General features: G+C 43.0%; 1 protein-coding gene across 2 annotated transcripts; it reads left to right on the top strand.

Annotated features, from left to right (window-relative positions):
- Positions 1 to 1740: 1740 nt before the first annotated feature.
- GDAP1 (ganglioside induced differentiation associated protein 1) lies at positions 1741 to 18922 on the top strand (the record flags this gene model as incomplete). Of its 2 annotated transcripts, XM_079796701.1 has the most annotated exons (6): positions 1741 to 1857; positions 3108 to 3300; positions 14772 to 14945; positions 16183 to 16277; positions 17424 to 17538; positions 18540 to 18922. In XM_079796701.1, the coding sequence occupies 6 exons, from the start codon at positions 1741 to 1743 to the stop codon at positions 18920 to 18922; spliced, it is 1077 nt and encodes a 358-aa protein (XP_079652827.1). The 2 variants fall into 2 exon arrangements, with proteins under 2 accessions (XP_079652827.1, XP_079652828.1); XM_079796702.1 differs by lacking the exon at positions 14772 to 14945.
- Positions 18923 to 21066: the final 2144 nt, after the last annotated feature.

The following is a 21066-nucleotide window of genomic DNA, read 5'->3' on the forward strand; positions in this document are numbered from 1 at the left end:
CTATCACAAGATCCTAGATATCCAAGCAATGGCCACGCTGTGTTGTAATTTCATCTCTCTCCCTCCACACTTGACTTCCTTTGGCCAGTTACTGTGACTTTTAACTCCATCTCTTCTGCATCTAGCACTGTTCCTGAAAGAGGGAAAGCTCAACAAGTGCACACTGACCTGGATCTGGGTCCTGTTCTCCATGAGCCCACAACCTAACTTAATGTACAAAGACACACAGCAACAGAATACACGCACGATTTAGCAGAAGCTCCGAATAAACATGTGAATGGGTAATAAGGTTTTTCTATTACATACAAGTGGATTTTAGTGGGAAGTATTGGAAAAGGGAGAGGGACATTATGAGATCTGTCTCTTCCAAGGCCCCTCAGCCCTTTTTTTTTAAATTTGAGTTGGATACCTGACTTTGTTTTCTCATAGTACCTTGTGTTTACTCTAAGACATATAGGTCTTATCTCTGTTATGGTTATCTATTTATTTGTTGTCTCTGCCATCAATCTTATATCTTGGGTGCCAGATATCAGGTCTTACATATCTTTGCATTCCAAGTGCCAGCATAATGCTTGGAATATAGTAGGTACTCAGTAAATATTTGCTGAATGCATTACACAAGCATCCACAGTCATATTAGTACATTAATTTACTAGTAACACCTCATTTTAAGAGGTGTACAATAATAATGAAACTAGTACAAAATTATGATTCTGACCATGCCTATAAAGAGAATGTTTATAAGTCAACTGAACCTGTGAATAACATCGAGTACCTACAACATGCCGGGCTGTTTTAAGTTTTTAACATTGTATTTAGTTACTTAATTGTCATAAAAACCTTATTAGGGTAGTAAATTATCTCCACTACAAAAATGGGAAATATTGGAAAACCAGGACATGAATTCAGGTAGATCTGTTCTAAAAATTTCTGTATTTAACAACTAAACTATTTTCCCTCACCATTGTGTATTAGTTGTTGATGATGATGATGATGATGATGATGATGATGATGATAAATTAGTTTGGCCCAGCTGGCATGGCTCAGTGGTTGAGCATGGACCTATGAACCAGGAGGTCATGGTTCAATTCCCAGTCAGGACACATGCCCAGTTTTCAGGCTCAATCCCCAGCGGGGGGCATGCCAGGAGGCAGCCCATCAATGGTTCTGTCTCATCATTGATATTTCTATCTCTTTCTCCCTCTCCTTTCCTCTCTGAAATAAATAAAGTATTTTAAAAAAATGATAAATTAGTTTGCACGACTCCGTAGTAGCTTCTTCTAATGACAACACCTATGACCTTATCCTGTTGCTTTGTCTGGCAACTGGAACTTCCCCTCTGCCGAAGGTAGGGCTTTCCCAGAGGAACTCTAAAAATCCTGGAAAATTGCTGTTTTTATATCTGAGCAACCTCTACTTCACCTCCAAAACCAACGAGTAATTTGCTACCAACATTATTCATTACCCACTTTAATGACCAGGGATTCATTTTAGGTTGTTTCCTCTAAAAAACGACTACTTGCGCCTCGCGGTGACTCCCGTGCCCCAGAGGCTTTCTGGTTCACGTACACCCCAGTTTTGCAGACTCTGCCCCACAGTTTTCTGGCTGCAGAAACTACACTTCCCAGCGGCCCGTTCGTGCGCACGAACTCGCTTTCCAGGCTGGGAGAGGCATCGCGGGAAAACGACCCAAGCTTTGCAGGGCAGTGCGGGTGGGAGAAATACAGAGAGCACCTCGAAATGGCTCAGATGCAGGATGAGCAGGGAGGGGGCGCGCCCTTGACGGCGGAAGGCAAGTCGGAGGCGGAGGTTAAGCTCATTCTGTACCATTGGACACATTCCTTCAGCTCCCAAAAGGTAAAGGCCTCGGCCGGCCGGCGGAGGGCGGAGAGGATCGGGTTTCAGCACCAGGACAGCTCCCTCGGGGCCTGGCCCGCACTGGCCCCCCTGGAAACAGGCCTCCCCACCAAAGCTCCCTCCAGGGCCGGGGTGGGCCTTAGTGGGGGGCAAGGAGCATCAGCCTGAGATGGAAAGGCTATGCCCGAGGCGCTGCCACTCATGGAACAAGACCAAAAGCATCACTTTCGGTGTTCGGGCTGCAGGCCTTGTCCCCTGGGCCTCGCAGAGGGAGGCAGAGGGAAGCGCTTTCCAACAGCCCAAACACCCGATTTTACTCCATTTTGTTCCCATCCGTTCTCTTTCACAAGGTCCAGCGTATTTGTATTGCAGTTTCTTCTCTGGGGAGGATATAATTAGGTTTAGGGCACAAAGAAAGTATTGGTGATGGGGAGGGTGACTGAATTATTGTAGCCAGAGTCATTGTCATTACTGATCTTTTCTAATTCATAGGAACAAGACGCTAGATTATATCTGACTTGTTAATTCTAGAACAGGAATACAGTGACATGTTCTGACAAATGCATTGTTAGGCGAGTCTGTTGCTCTGAGAACATCACAGAGTGCACATCCACAAACCTAGATGGTACAGCCTCCTGCATACCAGACTGTATGGTATAGTTTATGGCTCCTAGGCTACAAGCCTGTACAGCATGTTCATGTACAAAACTACATGAGATTAAATTTACACACAAGAGAAAATGATGCAATCAAGAGACAGGTAAAAACAAAATATATGAGGCTGCTGCTGGTGTAACGTGACATATTGTTTTACAAGTAAACTCTAAATACCGGGATAAAAGTACAGTATAGTACATAAATAAACCAGTAACACAGTCATATAGTGTCATTATCAGGTATTATGTACTGTACATAATAGTACGCATGCACATAATTATGGACGACTGGCAGTGCAGTATGTTTGTTTATACCAGCGTCACCACAAACATGTGAGTAATGTGTTGTGCTATGATGCTAGGATGGCTAAGGGATAGGAATTTTTAGCTTCATTATAATCTTATGGGACCACTATCATATATGCAGTCTGTCGTTGACCCAACGGTAGTCATGCTGCACAGGACTTTAGCTAAAGAGGATGTTGAAAACATTAATAACTCAGGGAAGCACAGAAAAGCTGCCTAGTGGTATCCAGGGATGCCATTTAATTGAAAGCCCCCATGCTCTGTGGTAACCGGTGTGACCTCTTCCAGGTGCGCTTGGTAATTGCTGAAAAGGCATTGAAGTGCGAGGAACATGATGTAAGTCTGCCCCTGAGTGAGCACAATGAGCCTTGGTTTATGCGTTTGAACTCAACTGGAGAAGTGCCTGTCCTTATCCACGGGGAAAGCATTATTTGTGAGGCCACTCAGATCATTGATTATCTTGAACAGACTTTCCTGGATGGTAATGTTAAGGCTATTTGTGATTTCTTGGATTTACTTTTAACACAAGTCTGTGTGTTCCCTCCATCCGTTCTTCCCTCCCTTCCTTCTCCATTCCTTCCCTTTCTTCCTTTTTTTTTTTCTTTTTGGTTTCATGATGGTGGTTTAGTGATAAAAACTTTTCCATTTCCATAAGCACACAAAAATAAATTATGCCAATAACATAAATTTTGTATAAACCAGTACAACTCCATTTAAATTTCATGTAAACTATAAATTTTAATGTTTTAAATTTACATGTAAAAAAACCCTGCAGGTGTGTGGCTTGTGGTGGTTAATTTAGTTGCCTTAAGGTCAAATTCATAATAATGATTCTAAATGTACACTATGAAAATCAGTCTCATCTGTTCTACCAAATGGTTCCACCTTAAAAACAATAAGAGGGAAACAGAGGAATAAATTATAGGCAAGGGAGAATAGAATGCTGGTATACTTTTGAGTTCTTGTCCCCTGTTACTCCTGTATAGTTTGAATTTCATCTCTTGTAAGGAATTATAGTGCCTTTAAGTAACAATGACTTATTGATAGCCTGCTTTATATCAGGCATTTTATAATTTCTGTTCTATTCAGTCTTCAAAGAACCCATCGGAGACAGGTGCGGTAGACTAGTTATTCCCATTTTGTACATGAGGGATTGCCTAAGGTAATATAGCTTTTTCAGGGTAGGGCTGGAATGCAAGCCTTCAAATCCATATCTTCATATTGTACCAACTGTCTTCCATAGTCATTGCCACTTACACATGTGTCACTTGTTCCTCATGACAATTCTTTGAGGAGACTGGCTTCACTGATTTGCCCAAGATTCCACAGCTGATCAGGACTGGCAGGACCAAGATCAGAACACAGGGCACCTAGCTGTTAGCAGAGTATTCTTCTGCAAAAGAAGCTGCATGAGATCCAGTTACTCTCCATCTCCCATCAGTTGTGTTGATGTTGATTGGGCAAATTAAAACCAAAATATAACGTCAAACACTGGAAACTGTGTAAGGAAATTGGCCAAGAAAAATGTTTGAGGTACTACTTTGAAGGAAAACAGATATGGGACCTGAATGGGGCAGGGACCCCAGGGAATTCGATGAGCAGTGGGCTGATTCTGCTCTTAATCCAGCTATTCAGTTCTCTAGGATTCTGACTGGAGGTGTTATTTAGAGGTGGCCATTGATCTAAATGAAAGAATTTAATGAATGGCTTTTTCCATCATTACCTGCCATCCCTCTGAGTCTATATGCTGGGGATTGTATTGAAAATGATGGCTAATTGATTTGATACCATTTTTCTCAACTTTGAGCTTTTTGGAAATGGACAAGCCTATTAAATAGTAATTGGTATTTATTGGGAAAAGTGATTATAATAATGTGAATAAAAAATAATTGTACAAGAATTCTGTTTTAAATAATCACAAGCTTTAAAATGATACAGTAAATGGAAAATCATATTTAAATCTTTTGTTAGTATCTCTTAAACTACTACTACTACCATTCTCCTCCTCCTCCGCCTTCTCCTTATCTCTTCCTCCTTACATGGTTTCTCCTCTGAGATACTGAGTAATATGAAATATGTTACTTAACAACATAGTAATGTTAATGATTATTAGGCTTTCTTAAAATGTTCCTTAGGCTTTTCCTTTTCCTTTTCCTTTGACTGTATAACAACAAAACTGAAACACATTCTGAGTCCTTCTCTAACAAGGAAATACTTGGTTCTTATTGTAATTTATTGAATCAGAGGAGGAGTCATTGTGGGCTAAGTGTTAAGATAAAATTATGGAAACTAAGGACTTTAATTCTGGTGTACCAACTGAATAAGTAAGAAATCAAGAATCCTAGCTTGTAGCCCGAAGCTGACCCTAACGTATCCCAGGTCCTTGGTGACTTGACTTCTGTTCGTCCTCTCGGATTAGGTGACATCGTTTTATCAATTGCAGACATAAAGCAAGTCCAGCTGGTTCCTATTTTACTCATTCCTCTTTCCTAGGAGAGTAGTCTTAGGGTTGTAAAATATTATTATTAAAGGACCTAGAACCCATATTAAACCAGCACAAGAACAATTAGTTACATAAATGAAGACTAGTCTAATCTACAGATGCAGTTTATCCCCAAGTATTAAATAAAAAACAAACATGCAAGTGTTATCATAATTATCATTAAGATACTTTATATCTATCATTAGGAACGCAGGCTGATTAGGAAAAGAGCCAGACAAGAGATAGGCAAATGTTATCCCAATTGTCAAGGAGGCGGAGTGGGAAATTCTACCAATTCGTGCTACTTAAAGTGTCTTCCATTGACCAGTGGCACTGGTATCACTGGGAGCTTGTTAGAAATGTCATTAACTAACACTTAAAAAAAAGAGTCTATTATGTGCCAGGCATGATTCTAGATATTGTGTATCTTGATTTAAGTAGAGCATTTACAATTGCTTTATATGATACCCTTGTGGAATGAAGGAGCAAATATGGCTTGATGAAATGCACATTTTCAGTTGAATAAACCACTGTATTGAAAATATTCACTTTAGATTTCTTATACTAGGCTGCTCCTTTAGCCATAGACTGTCGTTTCACTTATCCTATAATAATTTTTATTTCACTTTATTTTAATTATTTCAATTGCTTGTAGACCACTCTAAACATCATAAGGTCAGAGACAGTGTCTGTCTTATTAACAACAATATTTCCAATGCCTCATATGGTGAATATTCTTTAATAGGAACTTAATAAATGCACTTGAATTATTAAAATAAGTGAATTATTGAAAATAAATGTCAACCTGGACAGGGATCTCTACTGGTGTTCATATAGGCTTCTATTCTCCGAGGAGCCTAACAATTCTATAAATGACTTGAATAAAGACATAGCAGAAATATTATTAGATATGAAAATGACAGAAAAGCTAGGATGGTTAATATGTTGACTAGCTTATGAAATGTTTCTAATGGAAAAATAAAATGGAAAGATAACTGAGATAAAGTTTAACAAGGTTAAATGTAGTGTGTGAATGTTGTTTTTAAAAGTCATCTCCATTAATGAAGGATGGGAGACCTGGCTGGCTAATAAGTTACCAATAAAAGCCAATAATAAAACAAAAGGCTAGTATGATCTGAAATTGTTTCCAAAGTATAGGTTCTATCTAGAAAATGGGGAATTGTAACCTGCTGCATTTTTAACTGGTTGGAATATGTAGCATTTTGTCCAGTTATGGATGGAACTATGAAGGAGTTGGCAAATTAGAATGATAAGTGAATGGATTTCATGAGGTGTATAGTTGCCCAGGGTTATAATATGGAGACTTTAATTAAGTGTATCCATTCTAAAGAATAGAGTGTAGTGAACTGGTATCTCCTTCACTGTTACTATTTGCTATCCCGTGTTAGTCTATCAGCTGGGGATTATACTAAAAATGACCTTTCTCAATCTCTCTCTGTAATCAGTATTTCCATATTTCCACCCTTATGAGATAAGTCCATTAAATAACTGCTAGTTTTGGGGAAAACTTTGATCACCAAGGCAGTCTTTCCAAGATTTAGCCAAAGAAAGTGAATATTAAATTGAATGATGGCTATACTTGATTTTTTTAAAGCAGTTACATGGAAGACTAGTGTAGACATCAGCCCGATTCATGAATCACTTAAGAAAGCCAATTAGATCTTCAAATGTACTCAGTTGAATTTTGTACTTTAACAGTGATATGTTCCTGAGGTCAGAGGTTGGGTCAAAGGAAGAATTTAGAACTACTCTGTTGCTCAACCAAAGGCTGGCAAAGAGCAATCTCTTGATTCATTCTTTCAGTAGACATTTAGTAGGTATTAATTGGTAGAAGGTCCCAATTTGAAAGACCCCAAATCATTAAAAACTTACTTATCTTCAAAGATAATTTCGTTCTATAAACTTGGACGATGCCAAACCTGCTTGCAAGACATCCACGTACTATTATTACTACTCAGTTTTCATATATGTGACAACTTTTCCTACCTGGGCATGTGATGAAGAGTAGTTACAGTAAAGCCAGCAATTTATTAATCTAGATGAGGTATGATAGTAAGCAAATTAGGAGAACTCAGGAGAAATGGATGTGACAAGTGAATATACACACTAATAATAGGAATTTAAAATCCAGATGTTTCTTATACTATTCATAATCTCATTGGGTGACCTTTAATTTGGCCACTAGATAATAAAAAAATGTGGGCATAAAATAACTGCAAAATACTAGAACATATGCTATTTTTTACTGCCAGTGGTAACCTGGAAACATGGTGAATATTGAATTTTGGTAATTTAACCTTTTGCATTCGGATGTCGAGTGTGACTCGACACGGTTAGCATCGGTAGCAGCTCGTATGTCGAATTGTATTGAATGTATCAATAATTTGAAATATAAAAAAATCCAAATAAATAAGTTTGTATGAAAAGAAACTCCAGTTTTTTATTCTACTGCCGCGCTTTGTAAAATCTGGGGTATTTAAAAAATTAAATCCCGAGTAGAATAAAGGAATCGAGAAAAAAGCAAGCAAGTGCAAAGGGTTAATATATAAGGGAAAATCCTGGGTGCATATGGTGAATTTGTATAATTTGACACCATGTAATTTTTCTTGTCTGTGTTTAGATTTGATCTTGCTAGCACCAAAGTTAAAATAATCTTGAATTATAGTTTTTAACCATTCCTTTTGCTTCAGGTCATAACTTAATTGTTTACTATTAGTATATTTTCTAATGGTCAGGTGTATGACTTGTTGAAGGGTATAATCTTGTTCAGCTAGTTGATGCATATTATCTTATATACTAACTAGAGGCTTGTTGCAGGAAGATTCCTGCAAGAATAGGGCTTCCTCGGGCCTATTCGTGCAAGAATAGGGCTTCCTGCGGACTGAGCGAAGCAGAGAAGGGAGCGAAGCCTGCCAAGGCCCCTGGCCCAGCTGACAGGATCGGACACTTCCAGAGGCTGGGGAGCAGTGAGGCTGGATCCCCCATCGGAGTGGGTGAATCCTGCCTCTCCGCTTGGTCCCCGCGACCCCTGGCCAGGCCAACAGGCCCAAATACTTCAGCAGCAGCAAGGCTGGTTCCGCTACCTCTGGACACTCCAGAGGCGGCAGAGCAGCGAGGCTGGATCTGCTACTGGAGTGGGTGGATCCTGCCTCACCGCTTGGTCCCTGCCATCTTTGTAACGGAGTGATGGTTAATTTGCATATTACTCTTTTATTAGATAGGATGTCATCACTAAGTGATCTAAGTAGAATAGAAAAAAAAAATCAACAAAATGACTGAGTTAGAAATTAAATCTACTCTGTTTTCATTGAGCTAGTAAAGAAGACCTGAAAGTTCTTCAAATAGACCTGGGGGAGTCTTTCTTGAAAACAGGCATAAAATGCCTCTTTTATCTGCATCACTGGGGAATGCAGGCAATCAAAATAGTGAATTTAGTAACATAATGGAAGCTTATGCCTCTAAGTCCTTAGATCCTTTTTATTTTTTTCTCTTGGAACTGAATGTAATTTTTAAAAATGGCTCAAGGCCATTGTTATTATCACCAGCAATATAGGGACTTGAGAATTAAAGGGCTGCAGAATGCTTTTATTGTTTCTTTCTGATTAAAAAAAACATAAAACTTGTTTTCTCTCATTGTTTATCACATCATTCTGCTTTTTTATGTCTATCTGCCTTTTTCTAAGTTGTTGCCTAAATGTAGGTGCAATACAAGACCTGTCTTGTTCCCTACTCAGTCTTCTAGGAAGTCAGATCTTATGCAAGTTATTTATTTATTCTTTTTTAAAAATTGATTTCAGAGAGGAAAGGAGAGAGTGAGAGAGATGGAAACATCAATGATGAGAGGGAATCATTGGTTGGCTGCCTCCTGCACGCCCTCTATTGGGGATGGAGCCTGCAATCCAGGCATGTGCCCTGACCAGAATTGAACCCATGACCTCCTGGTTCATAGGCCCATGCTCATCCACTAAGCCACACCAACTGGGCTATTTATTCTTATTTATTCTCCCAGTGACTGCTAATCGCGGCTTTCACTACTGCAACCCTATTCCCAATGCTGGGAACTCTTCCGATTGCCCGCTTCTTAAAAGTCCTTGATTACTACCCTGTCTGGTTCGGCTCAGTGGATAGAGTGTGTGCCTGCGGACTCAAGGGTCCTGGGTTCAAATCTGTCAAGGGCACATGCCTAGGACACACACACACACACACACACACACACACACACACACACACACACACACATATATACCCAGGACCCTCTATCCACATATATTTTAGTATATTGACCTTTAACAAATAGCCAGATATCTCTCCAGCACAATGTGTTTATTTGAGAACAAAGAATTGCAATTTGGGACATGTGGCCTAAGGGTGAACCATGTGCAAGCGCAGAGAAACAAGAGGAACACACTCTTGTATGGACAAAGGAGGGAGTGTTTTAAACGAAGAATCCATTGTAGGAAATTCAAAGTTCAAAGATTAGTTAGTGACTTCTCATTGGCTGAATTTGGAGGCCTCCCATTGGCGGAGCTGTTACTGGGCCGGGAGGAACCTTTCCCTCCCCCAGCTTAGGTGGGAGGAGTATGTTGGAGGTGCTGGTTCGTGTCTTCCTGTGGGGTCAGTAGTGAGCTTTGAGAGACATGTGTTAGAGTTCTCCCAGCCTTCCGACTCCATTGAAATGAGGGTTTTGTTTATTAATTTTCACAGGATGATAACAAAGCTGGAAGGACTGGCAAATAAAGGTTGATGAGAGTGAGAGGGAAGATGTGTATAGTTCAAAGGAAATTCCCAGCTGTGTTTTGACTGCTGTGCTCTGGTGACAGGAGGTGGCGACCACACTGGCAATTAAAGCGGAGAGAAGTCGAGGGCTAGGGCGAGGCTGAGACTGGAAGAGAAGCGGGACCCGCGGGTGTTTTCTGCTCTGACAGAGCGTTCCGGGAGAGAGTTACATAGCAATGGTGTACTGAGTCAAGAGCATTATTTGCATGCATTTCAACATTGGAAGAGTTCAGGCCTGGCTGCATGAAGCCTCCCTCCCCAGAAAGCAACCAGCCCTCTTTTTCCTTCTCTCTCTCACTTTCCAGGGGCACATGGCTGCTCTCCTGGACACAAGCCTCAGGCCTGGCACCGGAAGGCAGCCAGGGCCAGGAGCCATGAGTTTAACCACTGGGAAGCATTTAAAAATGCTGCACCATTTATGGTATTAAGCTGAGGTTCTTAGAGTCTTAAAGCAGTGGTTCTTAAACTTTTTGGTTTCTGGGTCGCTTTGTGTTAAAAATTATTGAGGATACCTGGGCCACATCTATCAATATCGACCACACTGGCAATTAAAGCGGAGAGAAGTCTGAAACACAAGAACGCGCACGCCTACGGGCCATGAACTGTGGGAGGGAGGAGTCAGGTAGCCCCTGCACAACAACGCTGTACACGGAGAGAGAAGAGTGAAAAAACAACCAACATCTTAGAATTACAATAAAAACAGCTTTGACATTGGGGAGCCCCTTAGAGTGTCTTGGGAAACCTCAGGGATTCTCAGACGACACTTTGCCCTTCGTGGTCTATGAATAGAATTCAGGAGATTTGAGATCTTACTTAGATGGGGGGAAATCATATCTTGTTTTCACTAATTTCCAGTAGACATTTATTATTTCCTCTCCTTTCTAATGTAGGCATAATCCACAGCAGTAGCAGGAACGCCTCTGACTTTGTTACCAATAGAAATCACAGATGTGCTCATAGTGTATAAAGTTATTGCAGATATTTAAAATTATCATTTATGCTCCAATTTTTTTGAAATGATAGACCTGCTGCTAAATCTTGTTAATATATTAACACATAGGCATCCATATTAGTATTTTATCATTTAAAATTACTTTCATAACTGTATTTTAATATAATCAATTTCTTATACAATCCTATGTTTGTATTTTATGCATTCTTTTTAAAACAACAAGAATTTATTTTCATGATTACATGTCTTGTAGATTAGCTGGAGTTTGCCTCATACAGGCTGGCCTCAGCCCCGGACCGCAGGGTCAGCTCAGGTCTTCTCTTTCTGGGACTCATGATCCAAGGCAAGAATCTATTCAGAATGAGTGATTCTCATAATGGATTACTTGAGCACACCGAGTGCTAACACAGCTTGTATTTCACACATTTAAGAACAATATTTTGAGCAGAGGGTGGTAGTACGTAAAAGGTTAAGAACTCTCAGTATTTCAAGGACCTTAGAAGGCATCCAGCGTGTTGTACTCATTGAAGTGGGATGTATGTACCGTGCATTGATTGGTTGGCATCCCAGTGACACAATGAGATCAAGAGATCTTGAAAGGTCAGCAAGGAAGTGTGCTCTGGTTGGGTAAATGTGCTCTGGTTGGGTAAATCCCCTGTTGGCAGGCGGTGTGTAGCTGACACTTCATTCTGGATGATCCTAATGCGGCCTTCAAAATTGGATAACCTAGCAGTTTGAGGAATAATCCATCTTGTGTTTTCTTAGAGAGTCAGAAATAGCCTGTTGGCTTCAAAAACTTGTGCTACTTGGTCTGGCATTATGAAATCTTCCCTGCAACCAACTCTGAATTGTCAACACTTATGAATGAGTGGGTGATGCTCAAAAGGATTCTAAGTTCAATAAATAACCCAAACTGAGAAATAAATCAATAAAACTGAGACTGTTCTTTTTACTCGTTGGAATAAGGTAGTTGGCATTTTTTTTTTTCCGGGCAGTTTGAGAGGCGGAAATGGAAAGTGATTCTGAAGGGACATTGCCATCTCCTTTGGGGCACGTAATTCATCTTTATCATCCTTAGATAGTCTCCGAAAAGTAAGCTCTTTGAAGATGTTATGATGATGTAATAAAACAGAGCACTGTATTAAGAGATAGATGACTTTAGTTCTTGTTCTGCCTCTAATTAGCTGTGGGATCTTGGGAGAATTTCTTGGCTTCTACATCTCAGTGCTTTATAATGTAGAGCTTCTCCAGCTCAAATACACTAGTCCCCTTTTCTGTTGGAGATAGATACAAGACCCCCAGTGGATGGCTGAAATTGGGGATAGTACCAAACCCTACATATCATGTTTTTTTCCTATGCATACATATCTATAATAAAGTTCAATTTATAAATTAGGCCTAGGAAGAGATTAACCACAATAACAATAATAAAACAGAACAATTATAACAACACACTGCAATAAAAGTTTTGTGAATGGCTTTGGGACTATCCTCTCTAATAAAATGGTAATATGCAAATTAACCATCACTCTGCTACATAAGCCACGCCCACCAGCCAAGCCATGCCCACCAGCCAATCAGGGTGAGTATGCAAATTAACCCCAATCCAAGATGGCTACAGCCACAGAGAGCAAGGTTTCCCAGGTAACAGAGCAAGCCTAAGCCTCCACTCAAGCTACAAAGTTTCAATTATAGAAGGTAAACAAATTCAAACAAATGGCGGCAGAATGGAGCTTGAGAGAGCAGGCCAGGGTTGCCGGCGGCAACAGGGGAAGCAAAGCTTTCCACACACCCTGGCCAGGCTCACCCGCTTAAGGCTACAAAGTTTCAATTGTAGAAGGTGAATTAACTGCCACAGAAATGGCTGCCGCCCCAGAAATGGCTGCCGCCCCAGGCTACAAAGTTTCAATTGTAGAAGGAAAATAAATTCCAGATACCAGGGCCTCTGCTTGGGTTGCCAGGAGGCGTGGCCGGCCTGCAAACCACCACAGGCCCCTCGCTCAGACTGCCCCACACCCCAAGGGAACCCCCACCCTTATCTGTGACACCCTTCAGGGCAAACCAGCTGGCCCCCACCCGTGCACCAGGCCTCTATCCTATTAATAAAAGAGTAATATACAGATTGATCATCACTGCAACACACAATATAGCTGCCCCCATGTGGTCAAAGATCCTGCCCCCATGTGGACACAAGATGGCCACTACAAGATGGCCAGCAGGAGAGGGCAGTTGTGAGGGACCAGGCCTGCAAGGGAGGGCAGTTGAGAGGGACCAGGCTTGCAAGGGAGGGCAGTTGGAGGTGATCAACCCTGCAGGAGAGGGCAGTTAGGGGTGACCAGGCTGGCAGAGGAGGGAAGTTGGGGGCAAACAGGCTGGCAGGGGAGCAGTTAGATATCAATCAGGCTGGCAGGGGAGTGGTTAGGGGGTGATCAGGCTGGCAGGCAGAAGCGGTTAGGGGCAATCAGGAAAGCAGGCAGGCGAGCAGTTGGGAGCCAGCAGTCCTGGATTTTGAGAGGGATGTCCGACTGCCCGTTTAGGCCCGATCCTGCTAAACGGACAGTCGGACATCCCTCCAGGAGTCCCAGATTGGAGAGGGTACAGGCTGGGCTGAGGGACAACCCCCTGCCGTGCACGAATTTCGTGCACCGGGCTTCTAGTTATGAAATAAAGAGGGTGACTTGAACACAAGCTCTGTGATGCTGTGACACTTGATCTGATAACTGAGACAGCTACTAAGTGACTAATAGGAAGGGACAGCGTGAAATTTCATCATGCTACTCAGAATGGCGTGCAATGCAGAACGTATGAATTGTTTATTTCTGGAACTTTTCATTTAATGTTTTTGGATCATGGTTGAATGCAGGTAGCTGAAGCAATGGAAAGTGAAACCATGAATACATGTGTCTGCTATTGTCTATAATTCCTAGTAATTTGGGAATGTATTAATTAATTTGTTAATTAAAATTTACTGTGTACCTATTTTGAGCCAAATATGATACTTAAGTACTGAGGACGCAAAAGAGAACATGGTCCTTGCCCTCAAGGAGTCTATAGTCTAGATTTTAACCAGAAAACGAGGATTCATGTAAAATCCACTTTCTAGAGATAACATATTAGAAATTCCATGAAGATTGCCATTTCACATTCACATAGCATCAATAGGGGGTAACTCTTGGTATTAATTGGAACCTAGGAGAGAGTAGTCCCTGCACATCTGTCTGTAATGAGCTTGCATTCTTAACCAACCTTCACCAAGGGCCTGAAGTGTATGGGGCACTATGCTAGACCCCGGACCACAGGCCCCTTACCCTGGCAGAGGTTCATGGGGCAAAAAGATACACAAATAATTAAGGTGATCAGGGCTCTAATGGAGTATGTTCCCGGTATTTTGTGTGTACAGAGGAAGGCACACCTGGCCCAGGCAGATGCTGGTAGTTGTAGGAGGGCAGGAGATGCTCTGTGGAAGAGCTGGTATATCTAGACCTTGAGGGTTGAGCAGTAATTTGTAAGGCGGAGAAGTGTGAGAATGCCAGAATGATCATGATTTGGGATCTGGCCTGGTCCATTAGGCCATTTCGAAATTGGAATCTCTGGGCTCGGGAGATATCTTTTAAAGCCTTGATACAATATTGAAAATGTTAATGATGAGATGTTGGGTTTTTGTTTCTGATGTAATATTTCATTTATAACTTTCCCTTTAATGTTTGTATATGCACTTTAGAAAAAACACCCAGGTTAATGCCTGATAAAGGAAGCATGTATTACCCACGGGTACAACACTATCGGGAACTGCTTGACTCCTTGCCAATGGATGCCTATACACACGGCTGCATTTTGCATCCGGAGCTAACCGTGGACTCCATGATCCCAGCTTATGCAACAACAAGGATTCGCAGTATGTAAAAATCGTAACGATCTGAATCCTGTCCTGAGTTTCTTTTAATTCATTTAAGATCTAGCGTGAGCATTGAGAGGAGATGGGAACAGAGTTGTTGAGTTTGCTTCATGGATGGGCATGTGATAGATGGATCATGCACCCAGATTGATCTGTGCTTTAGCTGTTCAGCTGGGCATTTATGGTCTATAGGTCCTCATTTTCCAGCTCTTGGCTTTGAGCGCCAAGTTTGGATAAAACTCAGAAGAGTGACCCGTGGAAAAGTAAAGACCATGACGTGTTCTCATGGACAGCTGGACTGGGAATCAGGAAAGCTGGCATCTGTGGGGAACAGAGGCAATTGAGCTCATTCACATTTCTGGCTCTTCCCTTTCATTATGTGAGGGAGCTGAACTTCAGGCTGTTTCACTTTCCTCTAAATCCAGTGATTGCAGAATTACAGAGCTTGAATGAGCCATCCAGCTCTCTTCTATCCTGTCCTGGCCTGAGGAAGGCATAGGGTTGCTACGTGAGGTGTGGAGCAGAGGGAGGGTGCTCTGTGGCACAGTAATCGGGGACAGGAGAACTGGGGATGGTGGCTGTGGTCAGACTCTGTGGATGTCTGACTAGAAACACACACCTCCATCTTCTAAACCTAGAAACTACATTCTTTCCAGAAACCAAGCCTCACCTTTCTCATTCTCTTATGTTATTTTTCTTTCTCTTTGGTACCTCTCCTCCTCCCTCTTCTCCTCTCCCCTCCCTCCCCTCCTCTTCTGCACTCTCTTTTTCTCCTCTCGCTTCCTGCTTCTCACCTTCCTCTTGTCCCCCTCCTTCTCTTCATAAGGACTCGCCTATGATTTGAAACAAGTGTTCCGATAGATACAATTCTGCCACCTAGAATTTGTATAAATATTTTAAATAAGGCTTTGCCCTTCTGTGCATGTAGAAGTTCCTTACAGAAAACTTGAAAGGTATGGAAAGGTAGAGCAAGTACCCTGCACCCAGCACTTACGACGTTCTGGGCCTTCCCTCAGCTCCATCCAGGCGCTTCTCATTGAATCCTCCCCCTGAGCAGGTCCTCTGAGGGGCCCATGTTAAAGGTGACGAAACTGAGGCACAGAGAGGGGGAGCCCGAGGCAGAGGCAGGGCATGAACCCCCGAACTCCTGCTCCTACCGTCGAGTTTCCCCTTCTCCTTGTTTCTCGCACAGAAGGAAGGAAATAATTTTCTATTTCAAAAATGATTTCCTTATCAGGCCAAATTGGTAACACAGAGTCCGAACTGAAGAAACTTGCCGAAGAAAACCCAGATTTGCAAGAGGCCTACATCGCAAAACAGAAGCGACTGAAAGTGAGTAGACCAGGTGTCCTCAGCTGACACCCACTGTTTGTGCTAAATGTTCTGCCGTTAGCACTGTTTCTAGAACATCTCCTATTAAAGATCGCAGGTCACCAGCACACCATTTACCTTGGGCTCATGCTGCGCTTTCAGAAAGAATTGTTCTTTAGTCGGCTTGATATTCAAACCTAACGACAGCTGCTTAAACAGCGGATGTTGCGCGTGCTGGTTCCCAAGCACAGTTCTAAAAGGTAAGAGCAGGTTAACAGAACATTCGAGGCCTCTGTCACTGCAGGTGCTCTGCACGTCAGGCCTAGGCTGCCCTCTGTCTGTGGCTTTTCTGCCTCCTAAGGGCTTCATCAGTTACAGTTGACCTTTCTCTCTCTCTTAAAAAATTTTTTTTAAAATTGATTTCAGAGAGGAAGGGAGAGGGAGAGATAAAAACATCAATGATGAGAAAGAATCATTGATTGACTGCCTCCTGCATGCCCCACACTGGGGATCGAGCCCGCAACCCAGGCATGTGCCCTGACTGGGAATCGAACCGTGACCTCCTGGTTCATAGGTTGACTCTCAACCACTGAGCCATGCCGACCAGGCGGCTTTTCCCTTTCTGTTGATTCTTTCCTATGGCCCAGCCACACGTGCCAGCTTCTCCCATATTAAAGATGTAGCAAGCAGCAACACCCCACCCTCCCTCAGCTTCCCATCTTCCTTTACCTTTTCTGAGCTAAAGGAGCTTCTCAGAAGAAACGGGACACCTGCACACAGCACTGCTTGTTTTCCACTCACTCCGTACCTCACTGCCTTCAGATTTCTCCCTCACCCCAGAGCCTTCCGTTATTCCAGTTATTCACTCAGCAAAGCCTGCTGACGTTCCACTCCTGAGCTGGGCCCAAGAAGCATCTCTGTGCCCCTCATCGTCGTCGCCCTCTCTGGTCCTCTGGTCCACAGGAGTGGCCAGTGAGCAGTGGCCCTGGCCCTGGGGCATTTGCACAGCGGCGCATTTCCCCCCAACTTAGCTTTTGCTTTAAGGAAGCTATTGTAATTCTTCTCATTGACCATAAACAGTTCCCAACAATAGTTTTTATCTGCTTTGCTCTACATCGCTTGTTTTTACAGGCTTAAGTAATCTATCGCGTTATTTTTGTTAATTAGTCAAAGCTGCTTGACCATGACAATGTCAAATATTTGAAGAAAATTCTGGATGAGCTGGAGAAAGTCTTGGATCAGGTCGAAACTGAGTTGCAAAGAAGGAACGAAGAAACCCCAGGTGGGTTCTCATTTGTATTCTTTCTTCCTGGACACCAGGAGTATTTATGGGAACAGTCTTAGATTTCAGTAACAATGCTCTCTCATTATTTTCCTGGGCAGTTTGAATTTAGTAAACAATCCTGAGAAGCTGAGAGCCTCCATGCCGGAGGAGTTAACCGCTATTTCCTCTGGTTTAGGGAAACAATAGGTGAGCTTTAGGAAAATCCATAAAGTCGGGCCTGAAATGTCACTCGGTGAGTGCTGCTCTCAGTCACTATGGGAAGTATAACAGAGTCCCTACGCGAAGCAAGTTTCAGCTAACTGGGTTGTTAACTTTGCTGTCAACTGGAATAGCACCCTGGACGGGGGCAGTGTGCTTGCACCTGAGCCCTGGCTGCACGGCTAAGTCAGGTGCACAGGTACGATGCGTGGATGCTCCCCAGCCGGCCTGCCCGTCTGCACGTGCTGGCCTCACTTCATACTGGACTGTAGATGAGAAGTTGTCCCTCTGCCTAAGGAAAGAATTAGAGGGAGCATTCAAGCACCTACTCAGGTTTCTCAACTAAACTAACTACTGTAATGACATGTTTGTGAAACAGGCTAGGTTGGAATTGCACAATCAGAATCTAAATTGTGCAGAAAAATTCTTCAGCGGTCCTATTTCACGTCGATGCAGACTGACCGGCAATTAGATATCAGGGCTTTCCTAAATTCGGTGTTATTGTTGTTATCCTAAATGACAGATGGGCTTCGAGCTCAAATGACCCCGGTTCCACGTAGGGACCGAGGTGGCTGGCAGATGTTAAGTCTCCCTGAGCTTGGGATACGTATGCATGGCCTTTGTTTTTAGCCTAACATTACTCGCTGAGTAGGATTGCCAGGAAAATGTACCCTGGCCTTTATCTCCTGCTGCCCTCACACCCGCCCTCAAGACTGAGACGCAAGATGCCAGGTAGAGTCTGCCTGTGTGCGTGGCCCAGGCCCTAACTCTCCGTGTCCCGTGTCCCTCTCTCTGGTTAGAAGAGGGTCGCCAGCCCTGGCTCTGTGGAGAGTCCTTCACGCTGGCCGACGTCTCGCTCGCTGTCACGCTGCATCGCCTGAAGTTCCTGGGGTTTGCGAGGAGAAACTGGGGAAACGGAAAGCGACCCAACTTGGAAACCTATTACGAGCGTGTCCTGAAGAGGAAAACCTTTCACAAGGTGTTAGGGCATGTCAACAACATCCTAATCTCCGCGGTGCTGCCCACAGCGCTCCGGGTGGCCAGGAAGAGGGCCCCCAAAGTTCTTGGCACCACCCTGGTGGTTGGTTTGCTCGCAGGAGTGTGCTATTTTGCTTTCATGCTGTTCAGAAAGAGATTTGGAAACCTGGTATTAATAATCAGACCCCGACCAAATTATTTCTAGGCTTGCGGGGATCCGGGGGTGGCAGCTCACCCTACCATTTAGCTCAGCCTTGTCCACTCTGCCAGGCCCAGCGAAGAATGACCCTGGGCAACCAGCACAAACCATATCTTACTTTGCTCTTCGGGTAGTTTATGCCAGGGAGGTGGCAATGAACATTATGGGGCTGGTAATGTTACGATTACTGATCTGCAAACCTAAACTCATCTCTCCTAAAAACACGTGCAAGGTCCAGGTATGTTAACGCTGATAGGTAGAGAATAGTCCTTGAACTCAAAATGCCAGTTGAGGTTCTGAATTTTATTTTCTGGGGGGAGGTTATTATTACAAGCAGACAGTAATAATAGCCTGAGGTTGCCCATAGCTCTTTATCGGAGACTATCTTCATCTGCTGAGTGCTGAGTAGTTAGCAGTATTTGCCCCTGGAATTTAGACGTCATATTTGTTACACAGCGTGGGGTTCAGACAGCAGCAGGGTGCAGCAATGCTCCATGCTAGCACAGCTGGCTTCAGGCAGAAATAAGGGAGGCAAAGGGAAAAGGGAGAGGGAGGAAGGGAGAAGGAAGTCTACGCTGTCCAGAGCAGAGCAGTGGAGTACAACCTCCAGGAGGAGCCTCCAGAGCCACCCAGGGCTGCCTGTCCCCTAAGGAAACTTTACTGTGATGACCTGTGCCCACTGCCCACATATCCTCCTGGAGCTGAGAGCCTTGGGAAAATGAGGCTAAGGATTTATGAGGTGGACTGGCTGGAGAAAACCCAGGCTTTATATTTACAGCACCTCATTGAATTGAGTGTTAACTCTAAGTGCATATGAATCACGCTTACATCCATTGATTTAATAAGATGAACTGCTTATGTACTTGGTGTGAGATGCCCACGCAAGCATGTCTGCCTAGCATTTACTTGAAGATATGAAGTGATATAAAAAAAAGGTTCCTTTCTTTTCATGGTTCCCCAATTCGCTGGTGCCTATGGACTGTTGTGTCCAGTCACATGTGGCTGGGTAGTGGGTTTTGATGAGCCGGGAGTACTAAACATGCCCATCCTGCATTTGGGAGGCTGGTGTGTTCACCCAAAAACTGTCATCCAGGCCTTGCATCGGTTTATGATCATCATCATATCTTTAGAAGGTTCCAGAGGAAGAGAAAGGTCTAGTCTTAGCCCCTGGCAGTTAATTTACAGGAGATGAAGTAAATAGCTAGATAGTAATGTCACCAATATTCATTCATGTACACCTAGGCATCTTGGGGGTGCCTCAGTCCATGTGGAAAGCGCAATCCCAGTGTGTCCCACGAACAGCCACAGAGCTGCATCCGACAGTTTGGCTCAGGAGAAATCTTTCTCGGTGCCGGGCAGACAGAGATGCTCTAGAGCTGGGCAGAAAGGCCTTGGGAGTGGTCTCAGGTCTCTGGCAGAGAGAATAAGGAGCCAAGGGTCCAGCGAGCAACATAAGCTTGCTTGGACTGACTGCCCCCGATTGGCTGTGCAAGAGAGCCAAAGACTGGACTGACTATTTCTCTAACAGGAATCAGTCATTCCTAGGACACAATGACTTTTTGATGGTCAAAGGCTTCAATCATTTCATTTAATGATCCAGTTGTTTCAGAAAAGCTCAATGAACTGGATGTTCTGTGTTTACAAAAATTAATGACATTTCCAGTGTGAACTCAATCCAACTATCATTAATAGACAGGCAGCTTTTATAATGTCTTAATTTTGCACCTCAGCGCACTGTTGCATAGAGTGAAATTTGTTGCTGGAACATTCCAATCCATGTACTCATACAAGATCCACAAAACTGATTATTCAGTAGTTCTCAGTGTTGTTTGTCACCTTGTTAGAAGCAAGAACTCAGACATGAAAAAACCTAAATTGGATTTTTATAAAAACTACAAAGGATATTTACTGATGTAAGGGCTGTTCATTAAGAATAAAGATTAGAAGCCAGTGCTGGCTTTTCCTTAAATTTATATCATTTCTGAATCAGAGAAAATCTACTAGGAAGTGTCCGTAATTTTCCGATACAGTTTCATTGGAAATAAGCTTGTGTCAATATTAAAGATGATGCATTGCGGCCATTTCACTTGTTTTATGATGACCCTGGAGGTTATACTTTAAAAACGTTTGTTTAGGGATATCATGGCCAC

This window comes from Cnephaeus nilssonii (assembly GCF_951640355.1).
Source record: "Cnephaeus nilssonii genome assembly, chromosome: 18".
Taxonomy (NCBI): domain Eukaryota; kingdom Metazoa; phylum Chordata; class Mammalia; order Chiroptera; family Vespertilionidae; genus Cnephaeus; species Cnephaeus nilssonii.